The following is a 13585-nucleotide window of genomic DNA, read 5'->3' on the forward strand; positions in this document are numbered from 1 at the left end:
CCTTTCTCTCAACCCCTTGGGCCAGTCAGTAACACATGCTGGAAAGAATCCAGCAGTTCAGCAGAGGGGACCAGTGCAAGGTTGGAGCCCTCCTACACGTGTGTGTGTGTGTGTGTGTGTGTGTGTGTGTGTGTGTGTGTGTGACTGTGCGTGTGTTTGTGTGTGTAATGTTAAACCAGACACAGCCTTTGAGGATCTGCTACAGTCTCTCTCTCTCTCTCTCTCTCTGCCTCTCTGCTCACATTCTCAGTGTGATCCAGCTGAGTGGGTGAAAAGCAAAGGAGTGAGTGAGAGAGAGAGAAAGGGAGAGAAAGAGAGAGAGTGGTAGAGAGAGTGGGAGAGAGAGAGAGAGAGAGATTGGAGAAGCAGCCAGTCGTACGTCCCTCACTCTAGGCTCAAAGTTTACAGGCGGCCAGGCAGATTTTTTCTTGGCTTTGGACGCAGCGCTCATGACAGGATTAGGAGCCGGGGACGCGGGACCAACCGGAGATCTGCAGGTCCTAGTGGACGAGCCCGGGCCAGATTCCCTCCCTGCACAGGTAGGACTGAAAGCTTCTTATTGTACTGAACAGATCTGTCCATCTCCCAAAAGCATTACTCAGCTGAAAGCCTGCAGCCAATTCTAACTAAGCCCCAACCTTACTTGGTACCACAGTTAATATGCAAGAATATTTCTTTGGCAAGTAGCTGAGTTAAGTTCTCTGTGATAAAACAATCTGATTCCCTCAAGGCTAGGAAAAAAGACCGCATTATGTTGTTTTAACTTTTTATGTGAAGGATATGTAATACAATCTACCAAAGACTTCTGCCTCTGTTTCAATCCTTGGTGGAGGTTTACTATACTAAGTGTGACACCCCCTTTTGTTCTAATGCATTTTGTTTCCCTACACATTGTAGGCATTCACACTGCAAAGAATGAATGCAACTCTGACTCCTGTTGAGAAGTCATGGAAGGCTTCATGATATAGAGGCAATGTAAAGATGAGTCGCATGCAGCGAACGCAGCACCACAACAGGAGAGCATGTTTTGACATGCAGTAAATAATCAGCTGCAGCCTATGGATGCCTCTTGCACAGACAATGCAAGTGCAAGCGTGTGAAGATGTGAATGAGTTAAAGTTAATTGCATGGTATAGTCAGCATGTTGGCTAGCATGCAGTTTTGTATTCATTCATTAATTTAGCTTCTGTTGCTGCTGATGCATTAGATTGTACTTCTTTGGCACTTGTTTGAAATGGGGAAATAAGTTGCGTATTGTTCCTGCTCGGTGCTGGAGGAGTTGCTGAAGTAAGCACTTTTCTTTTAGTAGCGGGGCCAAGTTTATGGCGGCTCACCACAAACTGAAATCTATCTTCACTTTATCTCAAAATTCAGAGGAAAACATTCTATTTTAGATGCTTCCTTTTATACACTTCCTCGCTGCTTTTGTTATGTAACCGGCCGGTGGCCCCATGCACCATAACTTACACTCACACTGCCGTGATAAGGCATTACAGTTCCCCGTGATGAAGCTCAACAGATACAGCCAAGCACCACTTCTGCCAGAGTGAGGGGGCTCCATTTACCCACTTGGCCCCTCTTTGCCTACTGTAAGGGAATTTTGGCTACAGTGTGATCGGGAAATAATCAAGAGGAATACACAGCTTACGGTGCAGTTTTTTTTTCTTTCATATGCAAGCAGATATAGTTCTAGCATTTACTCTATATGCGTGCGAGTGCGGCTATATGCACAGCTGCACATGGGGTTACATGCCCCAGTGTACGTTTTCAGTACAAATTCCAGTCTCCTGCTGCGTGTGGTTTTCACTCTGGGATCCTGCAGCCGAAAAAAAAGAGGAGGAGAAAAAAGGCTCGACTTGCAACTTTTTCTCTGATTACAAGGTGCGGGAGTCCCCCTCTGCTCAAGTTTCTGCTGTTTCAGCTTAAGTAGAAGTGGAACACTTTGTAGTAAGACGAGCCTGGTGTATGTGTCAGTGTTTGTGTGTGTGTTTTTTTAAGGTGCAGATGTGTCTGGCGCCAATACAAAGCAATCAACACAGCTGGTGGGCGGGGAAAGCGGTGTGTGTGTGTGTGTGTGTGTGTGTGTGTGTGTGTGTGTGTGTGTGTGTGTGTGTGTGTGTGTGTGTGTGTGTGTGTGTGTGTGTGTGTGTGTGTGTGTGTGTGTGTGTGTGTGTGTGTGTGTCTGTGTGCATTGGATGGTGACCTTTTTTGAGGATTGTAGTCACTCGTGTGTATTTGGATTTGTGAGCTTAAGGAACACAAACACAAAGGCACACAATTTGGCTAGTTTCCATAACAAAATATTTAATTTTCTTGTCTTTTTTTTATTTTATTTTTTTTTTAGTTCAGCACCTCTGACCCTCACTGAAAAAAAAATCTTAAAACTTTTCTGCCCCCTCGCCTGTTCGCTCTTCTGCAGAAAATGTGTCTGTTTTCAATTAGGCTCTCAGGGATGTGTGAGGGCTCTCTCTCTTTCTGCCTACTCTCTCTCTCTCTCTACTACACACACAGCATATGTCCGCCTGTGTCACCGTCTCATCCTCTGCTTTTGGGAGTCAGGGCTTGTGGTTAAACTTTTTTTCCCCTCTTCTCTTTACATCCTCAGTCATTCTTTCCTTGCATCCCTCTCTTTATGGCTGGACGGTGGGTCTGTAACATGGTAACAATCCACAGACCTTTGGGCACTAATACACTCCCCCGCATAAAGAGAATTCAGCCCAAAGGAAACAAAGTAAGGGCAGCTTAAGGGGCTGTTGGCTTACTTAGGGGGGGAAAAAAACGCTCAACTTAAAAGCCATAGTGCGTAACTTTTTCATATGAATGAATGTCGGTTACATTCGCCATCGCCAGACGAGTTGACACAAAGTTGATAAGGCATATCAGCTCCACAAAAGTCTCTTTGTATTAAGTGTTTACAAACGTACATCAGAAGGTACTTGTTGTAGATGCCTCAACAGCGTTGTTGTAAATACTCATATTTCTTCACGGGGGCAACAGAAGTTACACACTACAGCTTTAAGTTTGATCCTTGTTCTTGTCTTCTAACTCTTTGTTTAAAATATCTGTAATTAACTGACAGACCGACATTCTCCCTACTCACGCTTCCCTGTCTACATATGGAAACCAATGCATGCAACTTGGATGGAAGCGGCATTTTTCACATTTTTCTATTAGCAGCTAAAGAGAAAAGGGCTCTCTTGTTTTTCCTGCCTTTTTCCTGCTTGTTCTCCTCTTTCTTTCTGGAATACAGTGGCCCCTATGTTCTTGAAGGGTTTGCCCTTGGTGGTGTGTGAACTCTTTCCATCCCCCAGTGGCATGTCCAATGTTATTGGAGCTTGAAGAGCCAGAGACTGTGCAGCCTCACAGCTTTGAGTGACATTGTGCTGGAGCAGATTGCATGTGGGTTTTGTACGACTTCTTTTAACACCCTCATCCCAGTTGAGTTATCAAACTGTCATTTCAATGTATCAATAAGAAGAAAAATGGTTCCATCCAAGTTCCCAGTTGACTTGATATTCTGTAAATGCAGTGATTTCCTTCTTTTTGCCAACATTGATATTATATAATCTTATGTAGTTGATTGCCATGAGCACATGTACACTGGCGGGTGAAAAACAGGGGAGGTTACCAGTGGCTAGTAGGAGTCGAAACATTAACAAGGAATCTGGACAGGAAGCCACAAATAGAATCCAGCAAAGGGCTCGACTCTACTGTATTGTTAATGTGTGCGGTTGGTTCTTTCCCCAGTTGGTTAGGATTTTAATCAAATCTTCTTGTGTGTTCCCGTTCAAACATAAGCACAGCACCAAAACCAATCCCCTCTCCCTTCTCCAGGGGTGTGTGTTCCCCTTTTAGCTGACATCATGACATTTTCTGCCCCATTAAAATTCAGCTTCTGTTAATAGTCGGTGTCCTGTTTAAAAGTGTTTTTTAAACATGCATGCGGCCTCCATCTGTATTTTCTCCTAAAGTCAGCCAGCGTCTCTCAACCCTCACTCCCTCTTCCTGATGTAGGTGGGTTGGTAACTGATATTTAAGGGGGCCAACATGTTTTTGTTTCCACTGGTCTGCTGAGACCAAATGACCCATGTGAGCCTGCAGACGGTTTCGGAGACATACACAGAAAACGCCTGTGTGAACATGTGTCACTTCTGTGCATCAATATCTATTTAATTTCCTCCATTTTCTGTCTGAGTAGTGGCCCATGTATGCATTCCCCTCTTTGTATATATATATATATGCATTAAATATACAGTTTGTTTTGTCTGTGTGAGAGGTTTCCTCCTGCTTTATTCACACACACATTGACCTTTGGGTCTCTGGCAGAGCGGTGGAACTTCCTCTCGCCTTGGCCAATGTCCCTATTGAAGTCTTGCCAAACCACCTGGTTAAGTTATTCTTCCTGCTTCATAATTCAAAACCACTTTGCATCATATATGTAATGTATTCAGACTGCTACTGTGTATGCAGTACTACTGTAGATATAGCTTGCAACACTCAGTAAGGAGTACAATGATCAAAAGCATGAAATAGTTGTCTTAACTCTCAAATAAAGGCCCATTGAAGCTGGTACAGCAGGGAAACACATGACATTGAGTTGCAGATGAGTTGTAGGTTAAGTCGACATTCCCTGCACGCCGTTTCCCAAAACAAAATTCCACATGGAGATACACCACCAGACTTAAGCATTTATTCAGTGGTTTATTTTGATTAAGCGCACACTTGTACTGAGTACTCGCTGTCCCGTAAACTTGCCAAAAATACAGACTTTGTAAATTGTTTTGGCTTAAAAATCCATTTGAAAGACTTAACGCAAATGACAAAATAATAATTTTTCCATTTGCTCTGCAGTTTCAGACCAACTTATAGGCCTACACTTAAGTGTCTGTTGGGTGCACATTGGTAACCGAATCTCTATGACAACTGATGACATAATCGTACTCTCTCAATGGTAGATTTATCTGGTCTGGTTTACCGGCAGTGCTGTCTGATTCAGGTCTTCCTGGAACCAGGAACTAACTGTAACACCCAATATACAAACTGATAAAACTGTCAGCCACCACAACAAGTTGAGGGCAGGAACATGATTGATGATTATCTCTTTGACATAAAGAAGAAACTGCCCTTTTTGGTTCCATTTTATTTGGATTTCAGACAATGAAAACGTAGCATTTGTGAAATGATGCCCTGTCTCACCCAGAGTTTGAGTATTGAGCGACACTTTTAAAAGACCAAACAAGGCTAGTGAACGTGCTAAAGTGTCAGATAATATTAGAAGCTTTGTAGTAATTGTGAGGTAGATTACAGCACTGACTGAACGAAAGTATATAGCTAGCAGCTCTGTGAGGCTAACCAAACACCCACATGCTAACAATGCATTGTATAAGTGTTTGTAGGCTACAAGGAAAACGGGAGCGCATCTATGTTACCACAGGCCAATGGTCTACAGCCCGGTCCCAAATTTCTTTGTAAACTAACTATGTAGTAAGTACAGAATAGTATGTCTGTCTGTGTGTGTGTGTCGGTCTCACTCCTATGCTAACATCTCCCTGTCCCCTTACCCTAACCCTAACCACCCAGCTGTGATGCCTGAACCATATGCTGTGGGACCAACGTGCTGTGGGGACATAGGGATGACACCAGAAAAACAAATCCCCTTCCATCTCCTCTTGATTAAGAGTTTACAAGACTCTTCCCAGAGTCTTATTTTTACATGGTCCAAAATAAATGACAAATTGCTACCACATTTAATGACCAGACCAAACTTTATTCTGGTTCAGTGCAAATGACATTAGCAGCTCAAAACTGTCCACATGGCATGTAAAGCAATATCCCTGAAGTAGTAACAGGATGAGGGTTTTCTTTGAGATTCTTTGGTTTAGCATAGACTGACCAGAGGAAGCTGGGATGGGACATAATACCAGCCTAGAAGGGCTAATTCAGGCTGGTATGGGCGGGAGTCGAACCGCACAGAAGGGTTTGGCTTGTTATGGTCCCAGCTGGAATGTGCCTAGGACATTGCAGGCTGACCGTGGCTATAGTTACACTAGATTGGTCTGGACTGTTCCTACCAAGCAGATGTGATGAGGAAAAGAGGTGAGCCATACCAGCACCGGCCCAAATGGTTTGGAGACGGTTCACTGCCTATAAAGGGAGGAGGTCAAGTGAAAATGTTAAAATGCTTTGATTTTTTGCAATGAGACTGAACAGTTTCGCCAGCTTGTTTTTGAATGTGAAATTCACATCTTTAATATTTCACAGCTACACAGTAGCCTATGAGTGCCCCCACACTATATGTTTTTTTTGGAGGAATCACTCAATTCAAACATTTAGTTTGTTTATAAGACAATTTAACATGATAGCTGTAAAGCTATTGTGCGCAACATATGTCGCCCCCTTGAGGAATTCGGAGTAATTACAACAACATTGTCAGCCCATCTACATGAGGTACGCCTTCGGTGAACTCATATGGACTTGATTCCTTCTGCTGTATGTCCAGTTTTTTTTTTCTTAGCAGCAGAATCAACAACTGAAATAGTTCTTTTGCGCTTCTTGTGACAGTGTCAGGGGATGACACCACTTTGTAAACGCTGCTGTTACATCCCTGTCGCATGTCTAGGGATAGGGACTGTAACTTAAAACCAGTTTAAAGATAATTAGGAGTCCGGTTGTAAAATAATGAGTATTTAATTATCAAAAAAACAAAAGTATCAACTTTATTTCACCGGTAAAACAACAGAACAGCAACTTTACAAAAAAACAGGTAAATCTTCACACTAAAGCATAAATTTAACTTCTTGAAAAACACAGTTCCACAGCAACAGTCAGGCCCAGGGCAGCAGGGGCCCAGACTGAGGCTTCTTGTGCTGCTTATATACTGTGCAGTAATTACACCAGGTGAGCATGATTGAGTGAGGCAGCACACCTGCTCACTCAATCAGTGGCAACTTAAAGAAACACAGAACACACTAAGAAAAACAGCCAAAACAAGCCCATACGTAACAGCTGCCATACTGATAAATACAGAGAGAGTTTTGTGGAACTGATAGGCTTTATCAACTTTGTGTCAACCCATTTGAAAATGGCTTGAATGTAACAGACATTTACTTTTATGTAGAGGTAATGCATAGCTTTTATCTGTTAGCTCAAATAAGGTCTGGTATCCCATCCCCACAGCTGCAAACCAGACTGTATGTCGGTATGGAGATACAAAACTTTTTCAGTTATGCGAGTTAAGTTGAACAGGAAATGAAATTGCCTTTTGTTGTATGTTGTCCTATACACAACACAATCTGAGGAAATGAGATATAAAGAAGTCATATGTTTTGGGAGAATGAAGGCAACATCCTTCCAGCAGAGAAGAGTCTTTGAGCTGATGCTGTTCTGGCAAAGTGTTGGACGCTGTTGATTTTTCCCTTAATTTGTCATCCATAGATCTATAATGTGTTTCAAATTATGTGTGAGACTGTGTGTGTGTCTGGATGTAATCACAACCCCACTCCACGCTTTCCACCTCCGTCTCGTCTAGTCTGGTATTGTAAATGGCTCCAGTCTCACCTTGTGTTGGAACATGTCTCTCATCAGCTGCACAAGTACGCAAACACAGACCCAAGACCATCGGTCACACACACACACACACACACACACACACACACACACACACACACACACACACACACACACACACACACACACACACACACACACACACACACACACACACACACACACACACACACACACACACACACACACACACACACACCTATAAGGGCATGCTATAAGAAAGAGAAACACAATGACAGCAATTCCTTCAGTTACTGTTGGGTTTGGAGTAACAGCTCACTACTATAAGTGTATTTTTGCAAGTGACGGCTCCTGTGAAGGAAATTGAACCTGTCTGTTCGCTTCATTTGAGACGATTGATAGTGGGACGGTTGAAGAGCGCTTAATGGACTGGAAATTGCGTCTCTCGATACATTCTCAGCTGTTCCTGTCCGTAGCTATAGCTAACATGCCCAGTCTATTATTCACTATGGAACGACCCCATCCGCCTTGACAGGCTTGTTCCACTGTGTGAGACATTGGGAGACTGTGAGGGGGGCTGCGGTTTGGTACAGTTGGACTGATTCAGCTTGCACATGTGTGTGTGTGTATGTGTGAACAGTCTCTTGGCACCTTACCCCTTTGCCTCTAATCACACAAGGGGATACATGACTCACTTTTTACCATAAAATGGGGGCACACACACACACACACACACACACACACACACACACACACACACACACACACACACACACACACACACACACACACACACACACACACACACACACACACACACACACACACACACACACACACACACACACACACACACACACACACACACACACACACACACACACACACACACACACACACACACACACACACACACACACAGTCAGCAGGCAGAAAGTCCAAAGCTAGCAGTAAAGTGGCAAGAAAATGACACTGAGATTAATTATTGAGCCATAAAGCGTTGGAGAGTTCATATTCGGGCTGTTGATAGTTTCACAGCTTGGCAGTTCAAATGGCAAGTGACATGCAGGACTATTTCTTGGACCGGTGCAGTAACTTCTTGACATCTCCCCTCGTTTCATGTGAACCATGGTGACAGTACGGCTAGTGTAACACTCATTTGAGTGAGCATAAATGGCAGATCAGATAACACTCATGCAAGTACATTTTGGAAAAGTTGTACTATATTGGCAGGGCCTGTTAACATGTAGCTAAAAGCCCATAGAGATCAGGCATGCTTTTTGCAACGTTTACCTGCAATTTCAGATATTGTTTTTACGGGATAAACATCCTGCATGTGAACAGATGTTTGAGAATAAGTTATTGGGACCAAAATGGAAACAGAGAGCGATGGAATACACATGATATAATACAGAAAAGAAATTGTATGTGACAATGTTCAAATAAAGAGGCATAGTTAAGAGGTTGGCAGGGAGCTACGGAGAGGAACACATCTGGTTGTCTTTGAAGCTAGAAAACATGCATGGGGTATCCCTAAAAGAAAACAGCACTTTACTACAACCACATTTTAACCCGTAACATGTTAACACATAACAAATGTCTCTTTATTTTCCCTCAGACCCCCCCTTTTTCCCCCTGTTTTCGCTCCCTGTCTCACTCTGCCACACTAATTATTTCAACATGTGCAGTGTGACCGTTCCAGTTGCCAGCGTGTCTCCATACAAATGAAATTGATTTTAAAATGACCAATTAGATGTTTTTTATCTGGATTTAGATTGTCTGCACTTCAGATTTTGCTTTGATTATGTCCCATTAAAGCATCACACAGTAGTCTTGGAGGCGAGGGAAATTCATAAGAGGAGAGATTCTGGAAGCTACAACTACAGACATTCAACAGATTTCACCCTCCATTCGCCCAAGTTAAAAACATGGAACTTCTGGCATCTCCCTTCTTTTGTGTATGGCTGGTCAGTCCAAAATGTTCCCATAGAAAAAGATAAACTTTACTTTTCACGCTGTGTCCAGTGACAGTTCACCATTCAAATCATCTGGGCGACAGTAGAAAACAAAATCTACAGTATAAAATGACCCATATAATTTTTGATCCAATCAACATTCAAGGCATCAAACTAGATGTAAATAATAAAGCTCTAAAAGCACAATTTGTGTAGCGTTGCATTAGCTGCAGGGGGAATGAGCCAAACGGGCTTTCACTCACTGGAATCCAGTGACTTCAGAATGTCTTACAAAACACTAAACGACTCACCAGCAGCAGTGTGAGTTTCAAGTGTCATGCTAAAAGGCTATAAGTTGCTAGTGGATTTATGTGGCCCACTCAAGACATTCACCTCTCCACTCTCTTGTTTTTTTTTCTCTTCATACACACAGCTGTGACCGGCATCCTGTGTCCCGTCACCCCCAATCTATTCTGACAACAGTCTTCCATCGTTGACTTGATTACCAGGAGGCCTCCACCACCATGCGTCTCCTCCCCTCCAGCCTCTTTCTCCTCCTGCTGCTCTCCGGGTCGGCCGAGCCCCGGAGAGGCCCTGGCTCTGGGGCTGTGGAGAGGGGCGCCCGGGGTCGTGTGAGGGGCAGAGGCAGGGCCGGAGTGATGAGACGACAAACTCAGGAGTGTAAGGAATACATGGAGGCAGGGGAGAAGTACCTGGACTGCCAAGACAGGCAGCTGACCTCAGTGATGCAGGACTGGCCCACTGATATACACCATCTGCTGTTGGCAAGAAATAGGATTCAGGTAATGTAATGTGTAGGCTACTGACAATGCACGCTTTCACATATAAAGAGGCAATGCAGAAGGCCACCTGCTCATACAACACCCACTAAGAATAGACTCTGTGTATGATTCGGTGGAGTACCGTGAAACCAATGCTTATATTTTCTACACATTAGTGTCTCTTCACTGGGACCCAGCCAGCTTGTTGATACCATGAGCATCTGCGCACCATTTACTTGGGGCCCGGGATGAAGGAAACATTTCTCTGCTGTGAGTGTGTGCGTTTGTGTGTATTTAGGTCTTTGTGTGTCATTGCGAGTGAGCTCACAGGATGTGTGTGTCACAGGTGTTGAGAGGAACAAAACAAATGGCTTGGCCATCGAGGTAATAAGAGACAAATTGGTTCTAAACACTGATCAAATCGTTGAAAAATGTGTATAGTTAAGCTTCATTTTCATACATGGAAGTTCAAGGAGTTGAGCTGATTCTTGGGGGAAAGAAAGTAAAAGTGTTTTTCCCCCCTCTGGCCTGTTAGATTAAGCATATCATTTGGAAAAAATTTAAAATGTCTATATTAAAACTACAATGTAAGCATTAAAGCAGTAAATAGACTTTAATATTAACAATGGGCCATATAACTGTTGAGTGTGAAAGGTTTTGATTGTAGCGACAAATGCATGAAAAGTCGCCCGACTGAGCTGAAATTCACCCAAAATGCTTCCCAGAACGGCAATGTTTTGTTTTTACATTTCACTCCTTTACTGTTTTGTTCCGATCTCTTGCTGCTCCCTTGTGTTAAGCTAAGCTCTAACCTCATGTGATCCCTACTAAATGACCCAATGAGTGAACTGGGTAAACATGCATTTAATTCATCTATACACTCCCGAGTGAATTCATTCTGCGTGTTGACGAGCATTGATGGATGACAAGCGAAAGGGAGCCAACTTACTCTCACAGCAAACTCTATTCGTATACACACTAGGGATGTAACGATATGAAATTTTGGGTACGATACGATATTGCGATTGATATCGCGATATCACGATACGATATTAAGCGCGGAATTCATTTCTACCCCCTCAAATGAAATGTTGTACCGCTGATTTAAATAAAACATAAACACAAGAATAATTCAAATTTTTTATATCTTAATATGAAAAAGAGATTTCTGAGAGATTTAAACAACTTATCACCAAAACAAAGACACTGCTTCTCTACTGCTGTTTTTAAAGAAGCTTTACATCTATATTTTTCAAACTGAAATAGGAATTTTAAATCTAAACTTAATTTAGTCACTTGTCTGTAACTGTAAAAGTATGTATAAAATAAAAATAATTTAAATAGTGTGATAATTTCCCCATTTATTTATGTTTTATTTGCTTATCAACTCTATTTTTGCAAGCCATGCTTTTACCTTATTAGGCCTACATTATGACAAGCACAATTAACTCTGTAAAATATTTATTTATGATTTTTATTTGTTATTAACTTAAATTGCAGTCTCAAAATCAATGTTTTTGCAGTGCACTCCTCTCCCCCTCCCTTCCTCACACTTTCGCAACGTCACCTTCATTTGACCAAAGTAGTGTCACCTAAATTTGACATAGTAGGGATTCCATAGTATTGCGCAACATGCTGTTAGCTACTGTCTGCTGAGTTCACGTGAAGTTGTGATGAATATATCAAGGATCTTTGGACTTATTTCCTTCATCTGCCTTTCACGGAAGTTCGCCGACTTTACCGGGGATTTAACGCGCGGTGGCGGTGGATTCTATTCTATTCTGTTCTATTTTTTTTTTTTTTTTTTTTTTTTTTTTTTTATAATCTCATTTCCTCACGTTCGCCTGGATTCATAATTATATAATTGACCCGCGAGCAACTTTCTCTTCAGTCTGGTAAGCTAGTCGATCTTTTTCTCTATCTCTCCCTTTTCTCTTTCTCTCTCTTCTTTGCTGCTACGTGACTCAATGTTGTGAAGCTGCACGCGCTAGTGTAAACAACGGCCCACGTGAGACGTGACTGTTCAGTTTGAAGTTAGAAGTCATGTTTCAGTGATAAGATGTTGTGTCAATGTGTTATTGTTTGGTTTCCAATGTTGGTGTGGCCCATACAGTGTTAGATTGAGTGCTACGTTTATGACAACGTTGCTTACCAGACTCTCCACAATGACGGAGCGCATTTACCATACACGCTCGCCTCAATACCGTGACGCGGTATAACAAGAAAAAACTTACGGTTGACATTCGTGGCCTTTTCATATCGCGAACGACCGTTTTGCGGTATATTGTTACATCCCTAATACACACCAAGAAATATTGTATACTGACAGAAATCCCCCTCTCCCACCTTTTCCTTAGGTTTTGAGGGACAACATGTTCTCCCAGTTCACCCAGCTGAAGAGCCTTGACCTACAGCAGAATGAGATCTCCATGGTGGAGGATGGAGCCTTCAGCGGCCTCTCCAAGCTCACCACCCTGCTCCTGCAACACAACGGACTGAGGACAGCCACCGAGGACGTGCTGCTGCCTATGCCCCGCCTCACCTACCTCCGTCTCTACGACAACCCGTGGAACTGCCGCTGCTCATTGGACAGCCTGATCAGGACCCTGCAGGTGCCCAGCAACCGCAACCTGGGCAACTACGGCAAGTGCGCCGAGCCCCTGACGCTGAAGGGCCAGAAGCTGAAGAAGCTGAACGCCGAACAGCTGTGTGTGTCCACAGACAACCAGGTGGACACCAGGCCCCCGGGGGACAGGGATGGGACGCAGCCCAGGCCTCAGCCAGAGAAAGGCAGGCCGGACGCCACCTCCATGTGCCACACCTACATGTTCCCCAAGCCCATGCTCGACTGCAGCGACAAAGGTGAGAAGGTGAAAGTTCTGCAAATAGATGGTGAACATGTTAAAGCTGAATAGTATGTAACTTCTGAGGCCTCCAAGAGGAATTCTGAGTAGTAACAACAACACTGTAGGAGCATTTACATGAGGTAAGCCATAAGTGATCACGGATGGATTTTTATTCCTTCTGACACACGTCCAGGTTTTTTCTTAGCAGTAGAATCAACAACTTTGACACAAGTTTGTAGACATTGCCATACTGAGAAATACATCAAGCTTTTTGGAGCTAATGGACTTGATCAACTTTGTCTCAACTAATTTAGCAATGGCTTGAATGTAACAGACATTTATTTATATGAAAGTGTTACGCACTCTAACTTTAAATATTATACCTGCTTTAGCGTTTGACTGTGAGTATATAAGTAGCACCACTGTGCATACGGCCTCATAGAAGCTGCTTTGATCGCTGTAGATATTCAGTGTG

The 13585-nt window shown here is 43.1% G+C and overlaps 1 protein-coding gene across 1 annotated transcript in view; it reads left to right on the forward strand.

Moving 5' to 3' along the window:
* Positions 1-262: 262 nt before the first annotated feature.
* The window catches only part of lrrc17 (leucine rich repeat containing 17), a 33030-nt gene continuing 19707 nt past the window's right edge, over positions 263-13585 (forward strand). The window contains exons 1-3 of the mRNA XM_080051343.1: positions 263-539; positions 9916-10285; positions 12622-13126. Coding sequence (XP_079907469.1) covers positions 10007-10285; positions 12622-13126 — 784 coding nt within the window. The 5' untranslated portion in view covers positions 263-539; positions 9916-10006. The remainder of the gene's footprint in view (positions 540-9915; positions 10286-12621; positions 13127-13585) is intronic.

The sequence above is a fragment of the Ammodytes marinus genome (genome assembly GCF_949987685.1).
Source record: "Ammodytes marinus genome assembly, chromosome: 22".
NCBI lineage: Eukaryota > Metazoa > Chordata > Actinopteri > Uranoscopiformes > Ammodytidae > Ammodytes > Ammodytes marinus.